Raw genomic sequence first — 22,001 nt, forward strand, 5'->3', positions numbered from 1 at the left:
GGGCTCTCTGCTCAGCAGGGAGTCTGCTTCCCCCTCTCTCTCTGCCTGCCTCTCTGCGTACTTGTGATCTGTCTGTCAAATAAATAAATAAATAAATAAATAGATAAAATATTTAAAGGAAAAAAAAGAAATAAAAGAGCTTCAAATACTACTGTTCTTTCTGATTAGCTGTGTGATCATGGGCAAACCATTTCATGATTCTGAGTCTCAACCCAACAAGGTTGTTGCTAGAATTTGGTGTAATCACTGTAAATTATGCTACATGGTACTGAGGAGATACTCTATAAACACTAGGCATTTTATCCTGAATTCTCCACTGTTCTTGCTTTGTCTTTGTTGGGTAGCATCTCCTATGGAGAGCCTTCTCACATTCCCAGGACTGGCTAATGACAGCCTCTTTGTGCCCATGTGCTTCCCCAGAACTTACCATCAGCACTTCCCACGTCATAATGGAAACAACCTATTTATGTGTGTGTCTCCCCATATGGGCCTGAATGTTCACTAAAGACAGAGCTATATTTCTCATGTTGGACACTTAATGTCCTGTAGTTTTTGGCACTTAGTAGATGCTCGGTGAATGTCTGCAGCTTGATTTTATGTGAGCAGATCAATAAGTCCCCTGTGAAGAATGTCCTTTATCTAATGCTCCGTAAACCCCTTCCTCATTTACATTTCTGACTGATCAGGATCTTTCCAGATTTCCTCTTTTGTCTAAGGTATTTGAGTTACACTCCCCACTGCACCTCCCAACTCTGCAAATAACGTTTCACTGTGGAAATGTTGCTTCTCCCTAATAAAACACTTGCATGAATTCTTCTGGAGACGAGTTTAAGGCAGAATTTCTAAGAGTATATTCCATCAGATGGCAATTTATATTCCAGGAGAAAAAAGATTCTTTAGTCAGATAAATTTAGGGAAAAAAATGCTTTAATAGCACTTCTTTATTTGCTGTAAGACTTCTCAGATCCTTCATTTGATCATGAGCCTTTTTTCATGGAGCACGTCACAGGTCTAGTATATAGAAGGCATTTGTAGAAATATGTCTTTGAAAAAAATTGGAACTTGTATCCTGAAGTTCAGATTTTTGAAGGCTGCATAAAGCTGAGTCACCAAACAGTTGTCTTGTGGCTTATCTATTAGAATCTGACTTTAAGTGCATGTTTCCTGACACTATTCTTGCTGCATCTCTACCAGATGTGACACAGAGAAGGTTAATAACCATGAGCAGTATTTAAGAAATGTATGAGGAAATAGCGATGCTAATTTCATTTTGCTACCATGCCCATAAAGTTTATTGGCTTTATTCATTTGATGGCTATCATTCATCAGCCAGATTCTAAGTCAGATGATGGAGATGGTTCCCAAGAGGAGTCTGGGGCAATGCACAAGTTCTCAGGAGCTCTTTAGGTCATAGAAGGCCCTTGCTCACTCTGAATTGCTTTGCAGAGCAAATTTAGTACATGCACAGGTGCCTGGTGGGAGTTTGCACCCATAGAAGTGGCTATTCCCTTTGTTAGAACAGTGAAACACTTCCATGTGGATCACCAATAAATAATTCGTGCCCTGAGCCCTCCCCAGTGACCCACAACCCTGGCTGCCAGAAGACTCCACTTCCATACAATCTGGTCGCTGAGGCACTACAGTCAGTCATGCATTGTATGGGCTGGTGCTAAATTGCATGTGCCAAGTTGCTAAATATTTTGAGTAGCACCCCTGAGTGGAGGAGAAAAAAAAAAAAAAGAGGCTGGCTGGGACATATATGAGGACATATATGCAGCTAGGTAGGCAGGCAGGAACAGATTCTATAGAACCTTGTAGGCTATGTTAAGAATTTTAGACTTTATCTTAAGAATGACAGAAAGTCCCTGAAAATTTTTAAGAAAAGGGGAGATATGACATGATCAGATAGGCTTTGAAAAGGCGTGCTCTTCCCGAAGGCTGAAAGTTGGTACAGGACAGGGGATGTCTGTGCATCCTTGGGTATCTATAAGAATAAAGGATTTGAAGGCATAGCTACACCCTGCTAATCCCCACCCTTTGGTAGGTGGGCCAGGATGGTGGGGTTCTGAAGCTAAGAGCGAGGAAAACCCTTCCCCAAGAGCCTTTTCACTGGCCATACTGTTTTTATTTGAGGTGGTCCCTGAGCAGGGGAGCTACTGGGCTCGGAGGTAGGCATGAAGACAAGTCCAGGCAGATGGAGAGAAGTCTGAGTGAGCTCTACAATGCAGAGACAAAAGCCAGAGACCAAAAAGCCAGTGAGTCTAGAGAATGTGGGATTCAGCACATGTCTAGAATGGGCTCATGAGGTCTGGGGCAGGCTTTGCATGCTCTCTGGGTCAGAAACCTGAATTTCATCTGTCAGGGTTGTGGCAAGAAGTCTTCATCTTTTCAAAAACATCATCAGTTCTGCTTGGTTAGATTTTACTTTGAAGTTGCTTAATAGGTTGACCTGGCTGAGAGAGGACCTGAAAGTTTCTGAGACCTTGAGGAGAGAGAGCAGGAGGGCAGGGTGGGGAGGCACAAAAAAGGCATTGTTGTTTAGTGTGCCAAAAATTTCCCAATTCCCATCAGCAAATACTGTTTCCTTGGGCAAAATTATAAGATGGGCCACTGGTTACAAAGCTGTAAACAGAGGACAGATTTTCTTGGGGGAAGCTGTGAAATCTCCCTTAACCCAAATACAGATGTTGCATCGTTCCTGTTTGGAAACATATACCGCTGTGTTTAAGCTCATTTTCGTCTCTGACTCTTGTCTGTCTTTTGGTGGGGGAAGATGGGAATGGGTGGAGCTTGGCCAGAGAAATGCTAGGGGAAGGGGGAAGGTTTTGCTGGAGTTTTGGTGACTCCAAGTGTTGAGTAGGAGAGGAGAGAAGCTAAAGGTATTGCTTAAGTGAGAGGCTTTGTGAGACTGCTAGTCTAAGCTGTTGTGCTTTTGAGACAAGGGGACAAAGCAGCACAGAGCTGGGGAGACTGCTCCTGTACTGGGGGTCAGAGTCAGAGAGGAAGGACATGGCTCATACTGGATGGTCACTGAGAGGGAAGGGTTTTATAAGCTCTTAAGAAGAGCACCTCAGGGAATCGAAGAGATAATTTGGGACTTTTGGGGGAGGGCAGGAGGAGGGCTGGGTTTCAGGCATAACATTGGAAATGATACAGAGTTGTCATCTGAGGTAGCAAGAGAAGGGTGACTTTATCAGTACCCCAGGATGACAAACAGTGTATACGGTGCTCACATTCTATTTGAGTAACGAAACAAGGATCTGGCAAACTGGCCCTGAACGTGAAGATGGCAAGGTAGGCTGAGATTTAATGAACCATCCAGGTGACCTGTGACTCATTTTCATTCTTTCTAAATCCACTATACAATTTCAACTTCAGTGTAAAAATGCACAGTTATCTATTTTACCTTCACCTCAACAACGGCAGCCTTTCGCTATTCCCAGCCACGTATCTTGGAACACAGTTAGTTCAATACTTAAGGTCCATCAAGGGTGAGCTGTGGAGTTAGCAAGGTCAACGGGGGAGCTCTTTCTGAGGTTCCCAAGGCATGAGAAAACTACAATTGCCTGGTGACACAGAAAAGGATCTCTCTGTAGGGGTATCGCTTCTACATGCTCTGCTTCCCTTTTTTCATAAGAAAGCACGGAAACAAATAATAACAGAAGAATTTTTATGTTTTCCTCTGCAGGAAGAATGCCTGAGGAGGCTACTGCGCTTGTTAATGTGATTGCACACTGAATGTCCTAAATTCTCTTTCACCAGCATCGCAAGAATATGATTCAATTACTGGATAAGACTTTCTACAACAAATGCTCGAGAAATAGAACACATAAAAGGCAAATTAGAGAGGGACGAGCACTCACAGTACGTGTATAGAATGTAGCCGATGGTGATGATTTCTTTATCTTTCAGCTTCTTAGCTGCTTTAGTTCTGTAGTTTTGGTGGGGAGGGGCAGGGGAGGCTAACAAAGCCCTGCAATGGAGCTGCGGGACCCTCCTCTGTTCTCAGGTTGCCATGTTTAGACAAAGCATAAACACTAGATGGCGCCCATCATCTTAAACATAGTAAAAGACTGGCGGTTTTTCTTTATAGGCAAGTATGGCTACCTCCTTAGGAAAAGAGTCAAGTATGGGAATTAGAAAAATATCTACTCCAGCATTTCCTATTCTTGTCCTGTGAAGTGCTCCTTATATGAGGGTTTGATAGCTAAGTAAGTATGGGAGAACACTGCTTCTGAAAAGACTCTCCAGTGCATACCGGTACACCAGACGTTTCTGAAAAGTTCTTCGGTGAAGAAATATGACAGCAGGGAACCCTGTCTGTCAGCAGCATCCTAATCCAATCCTGCTCTTCCAGTGTCCTGTGAGACACACTTCGGGAAATGCTCATCCAACCCAAGTCCTGTCCCAAAGAAGGAATAACTCAAACTCCACAAAAGAGGCCTTCTTTAGACATGGTTATCTGACGCTTAAAAAAACAAAAACAAAAACAAAAAAAACCACTGGACACATTCTTAAGGCAAAGTTGTTGCTAGTAATAGCAGTGTTGTCTGAGTATTGACAATCTGATATGCTGAAGTTTTTGTCTCCTTTCTTTCCTCAATATGCCATCTTCGTCTATACTGTATCTACATCTATACCTGTAACCATGTCTATATATTCACATATAATTGATATATTGATATATTTGCCTTTAGGCTGTGAATATTTTAAGGACAGGATATTTAGCTCATTCTTTGAAATCTCTAATCCTAGCACAAAGTCTGTCACATACTAAGTCATTAATAAAGTAAATTATATCTAAAGTCTGTATAGTCTGTGTAGGAGAGTAATTCTGGAATGCAGGCATGGACATTCTGCCCCTGATTAGAAGGTTAATTACCTCTTATTCAACTCCCTTCCCGATGAAGACCAACTGAGGACAGAGACCTACTCCCTAGAGCTTCTCCCTGGGCATTCTAGTTCTGTTTTCTGAACTTAATTGCATTACCGTTACCATACATTATTTACAAAATAATCTTATAAGATCTAGCAATAGAATCTGTGTTTAACTTTTGACTGCTATTTAGAGTTTTTGGTCTTGTGTTTTCCAGGAAGGTATAGCTTGTCCTTGTATATCCAGGATAAGCTGTAGATGTAAAATATCAGATCCTCCATATGCCATTGTTAATAATTTTGTTCTGCTGTTTTCCTTCCATATTGTAATGTTTGAGCTTTTCGAGCCTGTTTATTCTTTTCTTTCACTTTAACCCATGAAATTCCAAAACCGAGACTTGAAACTAGCCAATTTTAAGCCACAGTTCAAATAACTTTTTGCAAACTAAAAAAATGTTCCCTCTTCTTTTTCAATTGTGAAAAGCAGGTAATATTTTTATCATTGAATTGTCTTTGTAAATGTTATACATAAGAAAGGATATGATATCTGAATATCAGAGACTATTGTAATATTCTATGGATTGTAATCTCCAGCAAGACTATTAAGTCATCTGACTGGTTGCTTTCTTTTAATATGTGGTTCTGGCAGTATTTAAATGGATACATCTACTTTTGAAAACTGAAACACTTGCGAATTTTCTTTGTTGAGTCATAAGATTACTAGCTCATCCTTTTTTCTACCACATGTCTGGAAGTTAAAACAAATAAAACCTATGGATTTCTCATTTAAACAGAGTCTAATGTCATCTCTGTGACTCAGTGTCTTTACCTTTAAAACAAACATAATGGGGGGGTGGTTGGCTGGCTCAGTCAGTCGAGTGAGTAATGCTTGATCTGGGGATTGTGAGTTCAAGCCCCACGTTGGGTATAGAGCTTACTTTAAAAATGAGCATAACAGGGCCTAGGGAGGTTATAAGATTAAATTCGTTATAACAGTGACTGACTCAAAAGTAACCTGGAAGTACTAGTCCTTTATAGTTCTGTGCGTTCCTGAGTGAGCACACAGAGCAGTGCTGTGAGATAAGAAAATGTGGAATGAGACCGCTGACAGGTTTTGAAAAGAGATTGTGCTGTAAAGAGAAAGAACACTGATTTGGGGTCAGGAGACTTGAATTTTCAGTCTAACATCATAGTTAGTAGCTTGTGGAGCTTTGGACAAATCATTGGGCCTTTCTGAATCCCTTTTTCCTCATGTAAGAAAGTGAGAGTAATAATAACTTAGTTCCTGACACTTAGAATTTCTTTGAAGACCCCTAGAATTATTGCACGTGAAAGTGCTTTGTGTGCGGGAAGTGCTGTGCCAGTGTGAATGCTGACTATGGCAAAGTAACAGTGTGGTCCCCAGGCTAAGGATTTTAAGCCAGAATGATGACACTATGTAAGTATGCTCTGCTTAGAATTGTACAGAATCCATCTGTGAGGCTACAGTGACTCTGTAAAGCATCACCACATTTGTTCAACACCTTTTCATTCGATAGACATTGTTAGGGAGACTGCTATGTGCCAGCCACTATGATTTAAATGTCAAGGATACAAAACCATGTAAGATGGAGAACCTGCTTTCAGGGAGATTTTGCCACTTAGAAAAGAAAGACATGTCAATAAAAGCAAGTTATATTTTGTGCAGATGGTCCTGGAGTTAGCAAACAACTTGACTTTATAAATTTTCAACTCTGATGATGGTACAAAAGCGACATGTGTTCACTAAAAACTGTACCTCGAATTGTGAATTTTGCTTCTTTCCCAGGTTAGCAATGCAGTGTACACACCCTTGTGATACTGGGCAGTGAGTGGCAAGTCCCACTTAGCCCCACCATCACCAAGGTAAACAACTGATACAGTCACAACCATTCTGCACCTAAATGATCATTCTGTTTTCATTTTTAGTATAGTATTCAAATTATATGAGATAGTCGACACTTATAAAATATTATAAAATAGGCTTTGTTTTAGGTGATTTTTCTCCAAAGCAGGCTAGTTGAAGTGTTCTGAACATGTTTACTAAATGCATTTTTGACTATAATATTTTTAGCTTACAATGGGCTTATCAAGATATAACCCCATTATAAGTCCAGGAAGATATATATCATTTAAGTGTAGAAGAAGGATGCAGAGGGGAGTAGTCAAGGGGGTGACATTCAGCTCTTGGATGACAGAACAAGGTCCTATCATGGGACCTGACCCAATTTCTCTCATCCAGACATCTGCTAGCTAAGCACTAAGCAGAAGACTTAATGTATGGGAGAACTACCGGAATATGTAAGACAAAGCTATCCATTCAGACCACTGGACACTTTGCTCAGGTCAACTGACTCTATTACACAGGTATGGTGTGTGTGTGTGAGGGAAAGGTGGGTATGGCATGATGGCTAACACAGATAAGGTCCCTTGGAAAATTCTAGTTATAAATCATAGCTATAAAACAAAGACAAGTTTTTCTAAAACAATGAAAACCACAAAGTAAGTGTTCCATTGAGTTATGAACCATAAACTCAGCCGTAAGAACAAGGCTCCTTAGATTATTTCTCATTATTTGCGTGATTGCCAAAATGTCAGTATGTTTTTAACTACCTGTCACAGAGTTCATACCAGAAAGAAAGCTTGATCTGGTGGAAAGAAGCAGGCAATAAAGATTCCAATCAAAGAAAGGAGAAGAACGGAGGAGGGAAGACAGGCGGAAGGGAGGAAGGAGTGAGGAAGCAAGGAGGGAAAAGAGTGGGCAGGTGTGGTCGGCATTAAAACGGAATGCTTAGGGGTGCCTGGCCGGCTCAGTCAGTATAGCACATGACTCTTCAGCTCAACGTTGTAAGTGTGAGCCCCATGTTGGATGCAGAGATTCCTTAAAAATAAAACCTTAGGAAAAAAAAAAACCCGATTATTTAAATCCAAGTTTTTACTCTCTCTAGTTAGGTAGTCACTGACTTAACCTCTCTGAACCCCATTTTCTTCATCCAAACGTGGGGTACTTTCAGGGTGATTGTGAGAATAAAAAATTATAGGAGATAAGATAAGATAATTTAATTAATATATTTTTTAAATAAAATGACTTGTATAAAATGTTTGGTTAACAATAAGTGCTCATAGCTTGTTGCTGGTAATTCTTGCATTTCGGTAAGTGGTGTGGCTGCTACCACTTACCAGTGGCATCCAACTGCCTATTTTATGTATTTGCTTATATAGTTACATGCAACAAAATACATGCTTATAAAGGTGCTGTTTTTAGAGTAGAGTCATGGATTTGGGGAAAAAAATATGCTTTAAAAATAAATAATACCTTAAAAAGGCATGGTTCTCAATGTTCTGTTGGATGCAAATATGTCTCAGAACATCTGCATGAAAACATTAGCACTTTTACCTGTACCTGAGGGAAGTGAGTAACAAGCATCAAGCACTTCAACACCACGTAAACCGCAACAGGTGCTGGAAGCCATAATGATCTCCTCCATTTTCTCTTTTTAATGAAGGTGCGTCTGGAGTCCTAATTGAAAGTGATTTTTTTCACCTTAAATGGTGTCAGACACAGAGGAATGAAGATTAAGAAGAAATACTCACGGATAAGATCTGGTCTCCTCTCTGGAGTTCCCCACTCAGGTCTGCTGGTCCACCAGCCAGAATGAAGGATACAAAAATACCTTCTCCGTCTTCCCCGCCCACGATGTTGAAGCCCAGGCCAGTGGAGCCTTTGTGCAGGACTACCTTGCGGGGCTCCCTGAAGAAACAAGGAGAAAAGAGAGCTCCAGTGGGATCCACTCAGGATTCAGGGTGCTTTTACTGTCATTGAGATATATGATACCAACAATTCACCACCGATGAAATGGCTTCCCAAAATAAGATTCACCGGCACTCCAAGAAAAATGCTAATATCAGGGCAGATATATAGTGAGTTTCTCACTATAACAAACGCCACAATACCATGTTAAGTCATTCCTTAATTTTAAAACATTTTCTTAAACTGTCCTTACTTCCACTTTTTCTATGTTTCAAACACCTGTTCTTGTATCTTTTTAAATTGAGATGTAATTGACATAGAACGTTATTTAACTTCCACTGTACAAGGTAAGGTCAGTATCTGTATATATTGTGAAATGATCATCAGAATGAGTCTAGTTAACATCCTCCTCCACATTTAGTTACATTTTTTTTTCTTGTGATGAGAACCTTTAAGATCTACTCTCAGCAACAGTCAAACATAGAATGCAGTATAACGCACCATGTTGAATACCATGTCTCCAGGACTTACTTCTTTTAAAACTAGAAGGTTGTGTCTTTCAACCATCTTCACCCATTTCACTCTCCCACCCACTTGCTCTTCTACTGAGCACCCACAGTAGTGCTCAGTAGGATGAATGTGTCCAAAAAGGGAAGAGAATTTGGGGGACAAGAGACTAGACTAAATAGGCCAGATCAGGAAATACCTTACAGATTTGTTTGACTGTTAATTAAAATTCACCCTGTAGTAGTGGAAACTCACTGGAAGATTTTGAGGCATTGAGAATATTTAAATCCATTTCAGGAACATTAATAGCATTAACATTAATAACATTATAACATAATATAACATAATAACATTAATAACATTGTAGGATTGCTGGAGGGAGAGTGTGGATATGATGCGAGGTAGGAAAATCAGTTAGGATGTTGGTTAAATAATCTCGACTTGAGGAAGTGAGAGCGTGAACAAGGGTGACAGCAGTGTTAATGAAAACGAAGGGCAATATGAGAGAGGAAATATGAAAGGAAAACCGGGTCCAGAGACTGACTCAGGTCGTAGAGGAGAGAGGGAAAAATATCTAAATGGCAAAAGGAGGGGGAAATGGAATCCAGGATCATTAGGATGAGTATGACCTTGATTGACATGCTCCATTCTGGGTAATGGTGTGTCATCCATGTGATGTTTGGAAGTTGTCAGAGACAAAATGTTAGGAATATGGATCCACAAAGAGGACTACAAATGCACATTTCAGGGTCATCAATAAAAAGATAATCAAATGTTGAGCCATGAGTTACTTGAGTGGAGGCTAGATAACTATGGAATATAGCATTTCAAGGGATCTTAGAAGTCATCCAGTTTCCTTTTCTTTTTCTTTTTCTTTTTTTTTTTTAAAGATTTTATTTATGACAGAGAGAGATAGTAAGAGAGGGAACACAAGCCCAGGGGAGCTGAAGGGGGGCTCGATTCTAGGCTGTTGAAGGCAGATGCTTAATGAATGAGCCACCCAGGAGCCCCCTGGTTCTGTTTTCTTAAGTAGTTTTAGAAATGTGTTCTGTAAACCTTTCATATCACCTACCCACCTCTCACAAGTACCCCAGTGTCAGTCATTGAAGTTTCTCTTATACTTTCCTGTACTTAATGATGTAAGAATGGCAGAGCCATCCAATATATTTTTAAAAAAGATTTTATTTATTTGACAGAGAGAGGAATAGTGAAAGAGAGCACAAGCAGGGGGAGTGGCAGGTAGGCAGGCAGAGGGAGAGGGAGAAGCAGGCTCCCTGCTGAGCAAGGAGCCGCATGTGGGGGTTGATCCCATGACCCTGGGATCATGACCTGAGCTGAAGGCAGCCACCTAACTAACAGAGTGACCCAGGCGCCCTGCCAGCCAATATATTTTTCTACTAATGACTACATATAGTCTATTATTTGTTATCACATTCCCATGTACAAAGCAATGTGTTTAGCCTAGTTTTGAGGAAGGAAGTAAAATGCATATACACCTTGGACCATAAATATTACAACGTAATGATTTAAGTCTGAGGCAACTTGACATAGAGTTAATTTATTTTATTCTACAAATACTTCGTAAGCACTACTATACCAGGAATTGTTCCAAGTACTCAGAAAATTTATACTCAAAACAAACATCCGTGCCCCATTTAACTCAATATCTGGATGCCCTGTCAAGATGACATACAGAATTAACCACCACGAAGACTGAGCTCCCTGTTTCCTTGCTGGCTTCAGTTGGGGGTTTCTCTCAGGTTCTAGAGGCTACTCACATTCCTTGCTACGTGGCAACCTCTATCTTCAAGCTGGTAATGACACACTGAATCCTTTTCTCATTTGGAATTTCTGTGGCTTCCTCTTCCACAACTAGCTAGATCTAACTTTCAGCTTTTCTATGGTTTTTGTGATTTGGTTAGGCCCACTCAGATAATCTCCCTCCCTTAAGATCAAGTGATTAGTAACCATAAGTGCATTTGCAATTTTTTTTAAAAGATTTTTTATTTTATTTATTTGACAGAGAGACATCACAAGTAGGCAGAGAGGCAGGCAGAGAGAGAGAGAGAGAGAGAGAGAGAGAGAGGAGGAAGCAGGCTCCCTGCTGAGCAGAGAGCCCGACTTGGGACTCGATCCCAGGACTCTGAGATCATGACCTGAGCCGAAGGCAGCGGCTTAACCCACTGAGCCACCCAGGCACCCTGCAAATTCTTTTTCCATGTAAGATCATTTAACTGTGGGAGTCACATCATGGGCTAGAAATCATGGGGCCATCTTAGACTTTTGCCTACCACAGGCAAAGAGACGACAGGGGACAAATCCTGCAGGGTCTTGTACATCATTCTAAATTGATTTTTTACTCTAACAAAATGGGGAGCCATGTAAAAGAAGATTACTGGACGTAATTTATGTTTTTAAATAGTTACTTTGGTATAAAAAAGATCCAAGGAACAAAATTTGAAAAAGTGGTATCAGTTATGTGTCTAATGGCTATATGCAGGCAAAATAGTAGCTTGGCTGAGGCTGGTATTGGAGGAAGTGGTAGGCAGTGGGGACATTTCCAGTCAGTCTTGACTCTCTGTCCAGACAGTAATTTCTGTTTATTTTCACATTCAGTGATTCTTTCTTCTGTCCTATTTATTCTGTTCCTGAGCCCACTCAATGAGCTCTTTACCTTGGTTTTTGTATTTTTGAGCTTTAATATTCCATTTGGTTCTACTTTGTATCCTCTTTTCCTTTGCTGAGACTTTCATTTCTTTTCCCATTTACTTATGTGTATGTGTAATCACTTATGAAGCATGAGGAGTACTTTCAAATTCTTGTCAAATAATTCTAACACCTGTGTTATCTCACTGTTGGTACCTGTTGGTTATCTTTCATCATTCAAGCTGAGCTCTTCCTGGTATGAGAAGTGATTTTATTTTATTATACACAGGACATTTGGGTGTTAGAGTGTAAAATGCTCTATCCTACTTAACTGTAGTTTTTTACAGGTTGTGGATCAGTTCAGGTATAGTCTACATTTCCAAGTAAGATGGATATTTAGCTCCCTACTTGTTCTTAGGGACACCAGGGAGGAAAGTGGGGTACTAACCAGTATTCTACTCACTCTACCTCACTGTCACTCAGTAGGGGTAGAAGCTTAGCTCCCTATGGGTCCACTTATACCAATGAGCAAGTGAAAATAGGGTGCTGACTAGCACTGTCTTAAACTATTTTGTTCTGCCTCCTTGTCTCTAAGTGGGGCTAGAAGTTCATGGAACTCACCACAGTGTCATTCCTCTCTGAGCCAGTCTTATTCCCAATTTGTATAGTCTTCCCAGGTTTACCATGTGTAAAGAGTGTGTGTGTGTGTGTATTAATAAGGAGAATTACTATTTTGGTTACAACCAGAAGTCCAGGTTCTGAATACATTTCAAAGGTAGGGGCTAGCAGGATTTTGATGAAAAAGTTATTGTAGAAGTATCCCTCTTCCCTCATTCTAAAACACATGTGCTTATTAGGTCCAGTGACTTTCAATCTACACATAGTAACCACACATGGAGGGAAGGGGCTATTACAATTCTAATGCTTATCTATGTGCCAGATGTGCTTGTTGCCTTTTTTGCACCATTTATTCCTCAAGACAATCCAATGAAGGATGCACAGAGATGTCTGCAACTCTTTTGAAACTAAGCCCAAAGGGAAGGCAGACTGATGACTGGATAGATGGATAGGAGTTTTATAGAACATGTGTAGTAATATGTTAAAAGTGCAATCTAGATGGCAAATGCATTAAGTTTTCATTTAAAAAATCTTTAAATTTTTATGCTTAGAAAACTTTTATAACAATATCTTGAGAAAAATAAGCCTAGTGAACAAATTACTATGACTTTTGTGATTAGTGAAATGACATTGCTTTATCCAAGTTTTTACTAAGTTTAATAAGTAGCAAAGGCAGGATTAAGACATAGATTTTCTGACATAAAATCCCAGAGTCTAGACTAAGATATATTCCAGAGACTGCAAATCAGAAAGCTAAAGGCTTAATCTGATCTAGTGTTTACAATTTTTTGAATTTGTCCATTTTTAAAATTGGGAAAATGTGCATGAAATGCATATTTATAACTTTATATGAAAAATCAGACATTCTATGAACACGAACTCTTAACCTTGTCTTACAGCAACAGTTGGCTAAATATGTCCCTCTCTAGATGGTGCATTCTTTCTCCAGTTTGCCACTCTCTCACCTTTCCCTCAAGGTTCTCAGACAAAAAAGCTGTACATTGCACCACATTTACACTTCTTGCAAAGAGGAAATTAAAATATTTTTTGTACCCGTGGCTTTATCAAAAATGAAAAGAAAACACAAAAGCTTCGTGGAGAGAGCCTAGTATTTTAATAGTATAATGGTAGAGAACATGATTGCTTTGAAAGAAGGGATTACCCTTACATGTTTAATATGCGAAGTGACTCTCTGCAGGAAAAAATATAGCTTTAAAAGGTCATTATGAAACATCTCTCCCCATTACCATCTGGGGGAATTTTGTTAGTGATCCCTGAACATAACACACATAATTCTTGAGTGACAGTAGATCTTATTTATTTTACCTGGACAAGTCTTTTAAATCAAATTATTTGGAATTGTGTCAACTTATAAGATTAAATACCTTTTTAAAAATAGAATTTTTAATGACAGAACCACCCAGGTACCCCCAAAATAGAATTTTTCATATCATAATGAATTATGATACTTTTTTGTGCTTATTTTTCATAATGGGGGAAAATGACAAATAATTCTATAGATGATGGGAAAATAAAATACCCTAAGCACACTTCAAATCATGTACTTTTTCTAATTTAAGCCTTTTTTTCTTTTTAAAGTTTTATTTATTTATTTTTAGCAATCTCTATACCCAATGTGAGGCTAAAACTCATGACCCTGATATCAAGGGTCTTACTCTCTTCTGACTGAGCAAGCCAGGCACCCCTACTTTAAATTTCTTTCTTTTTTTTAAATTTAAAATTCTTATACTAATAACTCACTACATTAAACTATAGATTTAAAAAATGTTTTCATGTCCTTTTTTTCTGCTAGGGGATTAAAACATTGTGGAGAATTATAAGTTCTACTACACTGATGCTTACATAAGTCAACTTGTCTAAGCTATTGAGCTTTAGACACATAGCTTATGTTTGCAAAGCCACTAAACACCCAGAACCAGTCTCTTTCCCTCTCTCTCTCTCTTTTTATGTAGGTCCACAACCAGCATGGAGCCCAAAATGTGGCTTGAACTCACGACCCTGAGATCCAGACCTGAGCTGAGATCAAGAGTTGGACACTCAACCCACTGAGTCATCCAGACTGCCCCCCCTTCTAAGACAAGTTTTTAAGAGCAGTTTTCTTTCTTTTTTTTTTTTTTAAGATTTTATTTATTTTTTTGACAGAGAGAGAGGGATCACAAGCAGGCAGAGAGGGAGGCAGAGAGAGAGGGAAGCAGGCTCTCTGCCAAGCAGAGAGCCCGATGCGGGGCTAGATCCCAGGACACTGGGCTCATGACCTGAGCTGAAGGCAGAGGCTTTAACCCACTGAGCCACCCAGGCACCCCAAGAGCAGTTTTATGTTCACAGCAAAATGAGAAGAAAGTGCAGAATTTTTTCATAAACCTCTTGCTTCCACACATGAATCTACTCCCTATCAAAATCCCCCACCAGAGTGGTACATTTGTTAAAATTGATGAACGTGAATTGACACATCATGCGCTTCAGGAGGTGAATAGGTAATGTAGTACATCCAGACCATGGGATTTTATTCAGTACTGAAAACAAAGGAGGTATCCAGCCATGAAAAGACATGGAGGAAATACATATTGCTAAGTGAAAGAAGCCAGTCTGGAAAGGCTACGTACTGCATGATTCCCCACTATATGACATTCTGGAAAAGCTGAAACTATGTAGATGATACAAAGATCGGTGTTGTCAGGGTTTATGTGGAGAAGGGCATAAAAGGTGGAATACAGGGGATTTTAGGGTAATGAAACTACTCTGGAGAATACTGTAAGGATGGATAGATATCATTATACATCTGTCCAAAATCAGAATGGGCAACATCAAGAGTGAATCCTCATCTAAACCACATAGAACTCTACCATGGCATTTATCACGCTATGTAGTGATTGCTAATGTATCCTTCTCCTTCAATAGACTGTGAACCACAGGAGCCTAGGTACCAGTAAGTGCGACCTTAGCAGTAGCAAGATGCCTGACAAGTAGTAGGGGCTCAGGAAATAGTTACAGGATGGATGGATGGATGGATGGAGGGACGGATGGACAGATGGACAAATGAATGAACTCCCATGATGCTTCAGACTCCTCATTACCCTCTATTTCATATTATAGTTATTTATATAAATGCCTCTCCTTTTTTCTAGAGATGGTAAAATCTAAAGTCCACAGGGATAGGACAGGTAACACAAATGGATGTGGCAGGCTGAGTAGGGATTATAGCAAAATGGGGAATACATTCCATCTAAAGGGCTATTTCTACTCAACTCTGGACAATTGCTTCAAGCAGAAACACTGACTAGTACTTCCAGATTCTCTAATTTGTAAATATAGGTGAAGAATCCAGATTTTGATGCAAATTTCCAGAATTTTTATGTTGATGATGATTAAAAAATAATTTAGAAGTAGTGCCGGTCAAACCAAACATGTTTCTGTTGTATCCCAGCTATGGGCTACCAATGACTCTGCACTGTTCACAGTTTGATGGCACATTCCATGTCTGTTTCAGGTCTGTCTCCTCAGTGGTGCTCCCTATGGTACTCGGCTCATGGTAATTCTCTATAACTCCACTTCTGCCCTTCTCTTTTTAAGTTCTCTCATTCTGGAATATTTTTTCTTTTAGTTTGTTTGCTGTCTCATTTTTTCCCCTTTTATAGTAGATGTGTTCAAAGACTGCCTGCTTCATTTTCAGCCTCAGCTCTCAGTTCTTCATGTTTACTGCCTATGCCAATGACTCCTGGTCTGTAAATATAATGCCCTGCATGTCCATGAACTGTTTCATGTGTGAAGGCACTGTGGCTTCCAGAGAGATTGTAATCTCTTGAAGATATGGTGTCATGGTTTATATTTCTAGGCGTCTCCAATAATCCTAGGTGAGTGCTCAATAAATACCTGATGAATGAATAAATGAGAGCACACTACCAATATATAAAGAACTGCAATACTTTTTATACTGAAGAGATTTGGACTCTAACTTACTATGTCATTCTCCATCCAGAATTCAGATGGCCTAGGCACCCATTAATACTCATTATTCTGCATCATTATAGATGGTCAGGGTAACAAAATTCTAACTCTGATTCCTCATTCAGGATTGAGCTTGGGGATCATGATCTTCTGGAAGTCATTCCCAGTGCTCTCCTCAGCCTCCTCTAGCATTCTTTCCATGCATCTATTGTAACATTTATTATACTGGGTTGGTTTGCTTGTCACCTCTCCAGCTAGAGCTGTTTAACTTGAGGTCAGGGACCATGCCATTTGCTTTTTGTACCCAAACTGTGCTACAGAGTAGGTGCTATCTCCCAATTTCAGTTTTCATTTTAGATTTTAGGTGTGGAGACTATAGAAGATAAAGTCTGTCGACTCACAGTATCAATTTTTTTTTTAAACTGATCTATTCACTTAAAAATATGTACTTAATTATCCACCCAATCTTTCAACAAACAAACATCTACAGAGTACCTACTTTGTGTCAGGCACTGTGATACAGAGATTAAGGAGCCTGAGATGTGAGGAAGCCTGTGTAAACACAGAGAAGACCAGTGTCAGGCACTGTGATACAGAGATTAAGGAGCCTGGGATGTGAGGAAGCCTGTGTAAACACAGAGAAGACCAGGGAGGGACACGTGCTAGGTCAACACATGTGCAATAAGCTAACGTAGCCAAGAGAAAGAACAACTGATCTGCTTCTAAAAAGATTTCATCCTTTTATCATCACCTAGTTGAAATATACCACATGAATTTATTCATGAATTTATGGATAGATGCCAGCCTGACTTTCTCCCAGCTGTGGGAGATCAGCAGCAGCATAATCTTGTTTAGGTCGAGTCTCAGAGGATGCTCGAAACCAGCAAGGATGTTTTCAGGAGAGGGGAGCAGGGTGCTATGGGCTATTTTTTTTTCTCCTTAAACCAAATAATTTAAGAGGGCTTAGGATTCACAAAAGGAAGGGACTACTTAAACCTAAAGGCTTTCTTGTGACATTAGTGGGAAGTTCCTTGAGCTCTGAACTTCTGACATCTGTGAATCACTTCAGTTAAGTCCCAAACATCCAGGTATGGCATAGTGAGAAGTAAGCTATGAAAATATTTCCAGTCATCCTTCTAAATTACAAATATGACCATGCTACCCTCTTGCTCAAAAGCCTTGCAGGGATCTGTATGCCCTCAGGATAAAGTCTAAGCTTCCGAGCATGGCACTCCAAGTCCCCCATCATTTGACCACCTACCTCCCCGATCCCTAACTTTACTGTTAGTGAATGTTCCAGCTACACAAAGTTGCCAACCACAGCTCTTCACACCAGGTTGTTCCCTGTCTCACCATCTTTGGCTAAGGTGTTCTTTTGGCTAGAAAAAGATGCCTTCTTTTTGCTATCCTCAGAGTGTGAACTTCTACTGGCCTTCAGGAAGAAGCCAGGTGCTATCTCTTTCTCTCTGATACCTTATCCACCCTCTCCTCTAGATACACTGGCCACCTCTCCTTTTTTGGAACCACACTGTCCTTTCATTGATCATCCCGCTGCTGTTGACCTTACTGTTCTAAAATTATTTTGTTTATCTATCTGTATTGTACATCTGTATGGTTCTGAAGGATAAAGACCATGGTTTATCAATTTTTGTGATTTGGGGAAATAGTAGAGGTTGAGCCTGTAAGAGACACGCACACAAAATATATTCCAAGAATAAAGAAAGAATGAGGAAGGCATTGGGAGAAATGAATTTTAGTACCACCCATCTAGGGATTTGTGGGAGCACAGACATGCCCTCTGTGGAGCAGGTTCCTTGCTAGGGTCATAACTTGGCAGATAATAACACTTGCCCTAGGGGAAAGTGGTAAAATTCAGATAGGACAATGAGCTGAAAGCATTTATAAGACAGAAAAGTTTTAGAGAAAAATGTACATTGAGATTCTACTTCCAGTCATTTGTCAGATTCAGCTTCTTGAAAACCCACCTCGTTATAAGGAAGCAAAGTAATTCTGAGTAGGATACTTATAAAATATCTTTAAATGACTAAAATGGCAAGTAGGTAAGAGAAATCCTCAGAGGCCAAAATGGAGTGGGAATACAAGAGGAGGAAGCAAATAGTAAGACTAGCAGCAGGCTGAAGAGCTTGGACAGGTTCCCAAAGAGCTAGTTTTCCAGAGCCCGAAGTTGATGGTAGCATGGAGAATAGGATTGCGTGGACCCCGAGGTGGGGTGTAGATAAGAGACTCCAGGACAAAATCAGGACACTATACCCTAAACAAAAGGATAAAGCACAAAAGCAGATCACCTCAAGGTTGTCAAGGATACACAGCTGACCTGATTTTGGCTCAAAGCAAGAAGAGAGGGCCTGGGGTACTAATCAAGGCATGTCTGAATGTGGAAGAAGTTATACTGTAGGAATAGAATTCACAAAACTGACCTAACCGTAGCTCAAAGCAAGAAGAAAGAACCCAGAGAACTAATCAAAGCATGACTCAATGTGGAAAAAGTCATATATGAGTAGAATTCATAAAACTGAATAAAGTAGGAGAAGAGAGAAAAAAAATCTACCTGGGTGCTAGGGGACAAGACGTGGGCAATATATCTCCGGTATTCTGCACTAGAGGCAATCTCCAGCTCTAGCTCACTGATATATATGAATATGCTGATGGGTTGGGGTAATCCACAAGATGGGTTCATGTGGCCATCCTAGCTCAATGACACTAATCATCAGGGTCATCTGGCTAGCTGATTTCCATCTTTCAGAAGACCGGCTCGCCAAATCACATGCTCATAAAATATGGTTTCTTATAGTGTTTTTCCTAATGGAAGTAAATGTGCTAATTAGCACATTCTAGTATCTTGAGCAGATGTATTTCCTCTTGCACATTAGTAACTTGGAATAATGCCACATAAACTTGATCACCTCTGAATACAATGACAAAAAGTTCCAGAGCATGTAGACTGAAGGCCCAGATCCAGTAGTATGATAATCCAATAAGGGACTATTATTCTCTGATATCATGAATAAATTGCCAGCTAGGATTCCTGTGCCCTCTCTTATTTCTCTACAAATGTAACTATATTCATATGAGCAATATTAAGAAAAAGGAGAGGGATAGGAGATAAAAGAGACTTTTCAGCAGGATGAAAAGATGTATATTGGTAAATGCATGAAGAGGGAGTAGAGCAAAGGTGTGGAGTGGAGGTCAACCACAGAAGACTTTAAAGCTGCTGATTGATTATGACCAATGTCTTCTATCTAAATGATCTATCTCCTTAGAAGACTAAGGAGACTAAGCATAATGTATGCTTCACCTTCAGATAATTAACTTGTCAATTAAGCAGCCAAGCAGATTGTTGGACATCATATAGATACACAAAGATAAAGGGGTTTTGTTGAACTGCTATTCTGAGGATATGATGTGAAGATAACATACAAGAAATCTCACATTACAGGGGAAGATCTGTGCTCTAGACTTTATGCTATAGGCCGTATAGTCGCCATAAAGACACTGAGTGTATACTAAATATACCATGGTTGGTATTTTGTGAGATAAAGAGAACTCTATTAGATGGGGATAGTATAGCATTCTGTGATACGAGGAAAGACTATGGGCATTGGACCTAGATAGATCTAGGTTGGAATGAGTCATATCAATTAATAGCCAGATAAACTTGTTGGAATTTTTTAATATTTTGGTGTTTTTTTTAGCTGTAAATCGTAATATCTATTTTTTGGCATAGTGAAGTAAGATATAAATAAGATAGCAAAGCTGAAATAAGAGATAAAGTCCTAGGATCACCTAGCAAGTGTTCAGTAAATGCTAACTCACCTCACCTACTTTTCCTCTGAGTTACCACCTCTGGAAAACAAATAGTCACACCTAAAAATAATAGATCAACAAATGCAAGCTATATATATATTAAGTACCAAATGACTACTGTGGATAATGAGAAATCTCTAGCATTAAAGAAGAAAGATGAAGTCATGGAGAAGACAGAATCTGAGCTAGGCTTTGATGGATGGGTAGAAATTAGTGAGATGGAAAGGAAAGCAGATGGTGTTTCAGTAGATGGCAGGAGCCCAGGGCCAGAGGGGAGCAAATGAAAGATGTGTTTGGAGAACAGGGAGTATCACAGCTTGCATGGAGAGTAGGGTCTGTGTCAAAGAAAATGAGAAGACGGGAACAGGTTGGAAAGGAACATGAATGCCACACTAAGGAATTCACACTCTGCACTTGGATAATGTGAACGTATTGAATGTTTCCTCACCAAGGGGAGACTCTGTAACTAAAAGTATTCTTGTCATGTGGTGCTATTTCTACAACCTCCCAGGTTAGCCTGTAAGGGACTTAATTAAACATTCTTAAGGTCTCTAAAGACATCCCTGCTGCAAAGGGTGGGGAGCTTTGGTTGAGACTGTGACCATGGCCTTGGATTGAACTGACTACTTCTAGTCTGCAGCCTTTGTAAAGCTGAGTGCTTCTCTCTGCAGAAAATCTTGGAATTAGTTACACATCTGAGATTGCATGTAACATTCAACTATAGATTAGTATCTAAATCAACTATAGATTAGTATCAACCTAATCTTGATTAACTTGATTTTGAAATAGAGTTTTTGCTTATTCATATATCACATATGATAATCTAATAACCATGTTTCATCTCAATTTGCTTTTGTCTAAATTTCTCAGAAAGATAAGGAAGCAATTAAATTTTGCTCTCACATATGTTCTCACTTTTCACAATCATATCTTCTAAGGATCATCTCATCTCCAAAGCAAAAGAAAACAGATTATCCCTCTTGATTTATTTCATAATATTTTGTCTGAAAACTTCCCCATCAAGTTATACATACTATTCATAATGGCAGGTATTTGTTTCTGCTTCCTGTTGCATTTTGAATTTTTTTTCATGCCCAGGGTGGACCCCAACATAGGGTTTGAACTCATGACCCTGAGATCAAGACCTCAGCTGAGATCAAGAGTCCCATGTTTAACCACCCAGGCACCCGACATTTTTACTTTATTTTTTTAAAGACTTATTTATTAGAGAGAAAGAGAAAGAGAGAAAGTGTGAGCAGGGGAAGGCGTAGAGGGCGAGGGGGGAGAGAGAGCAAAGCAGACTCTTCATTGAGCATGGAGCCCGAAAAGGGGCTTGATATTATGACCAAGATCATGACCCAAGCCTAAACTAAGAGTTGGACACCCAACTAACTGAGCCACTCAGGTGCCCTCCCCACAAGAGCAATTAATTATAAAAGGAATTATAAAAGCAATCATTTTAACAATGTCATTAAATTAAAAACAAACTTTAACCACTGAACTGGGTTTTTTTTTTTTTTTTTAATAGATATATCATTTGTCCTCAAGCTTTCATGACTGGTAGAATATTGTTTGAAAACATTATAAAAGCCAGAGTATAAGCAAAACTAATTTGATAATAGGATTGGTAGGAGTGGGGGATCCTGAATATTCTTCCTAAAGGCAAGGGATTTTTTATGAAACATTTTTTAAATTATCTTTTGAGCTAGAGCTCTATGGTATTATGAAATTCCAATTAATAACTAAATGCCCAAACCTTCTTCAATTAGTATGATATGGGGAAAATGGCTTGGAT

The 22,001-nt window shown here is 39.5% G+C and overlaps 1 protein-coding gene across 16 annotated transcripts in view; it reads right to left on the minus strand.

Annotated features, from left to right (window-relative positions):
* Positions 1-22,001, minus strand: part of DLG2 (discs large MAGUK scaffold protein 2) — a 1,549,658-nt gene that overhangs the window by 341,582 nt on the left and 1,186,075 nt on the right. For all 16 annotated transcript variants that reach the window (XM_059411961.1, XM_059411989.1, XM_059411997.1 and 13 more), the window contains one exon: positions 8,488-8,644. In XM_059411961.1, the coding sequence (XP_059267944.1) occupies positions 8,488-8,644 (157 nt within the window). The remainder of the gene's footprint in view (positions 1-8,487; positions 8,645-22,001) is intronic.

Source organism: Mustela nigripes, chromosome 1 (assembly GCF_022355385.1).
Source record: "Mustela nigripes isolate SB6536 chromosome 1, MUSNIG.SB6536, whole genome shotgun sequence".
Classification (NCBI taxonomy): domain Eukaryota; kingdom Metazoa; phylum Chordata; class Mammalia; order Carnivora; family Mustelidae; genus Mustela; species Mustela nigripes.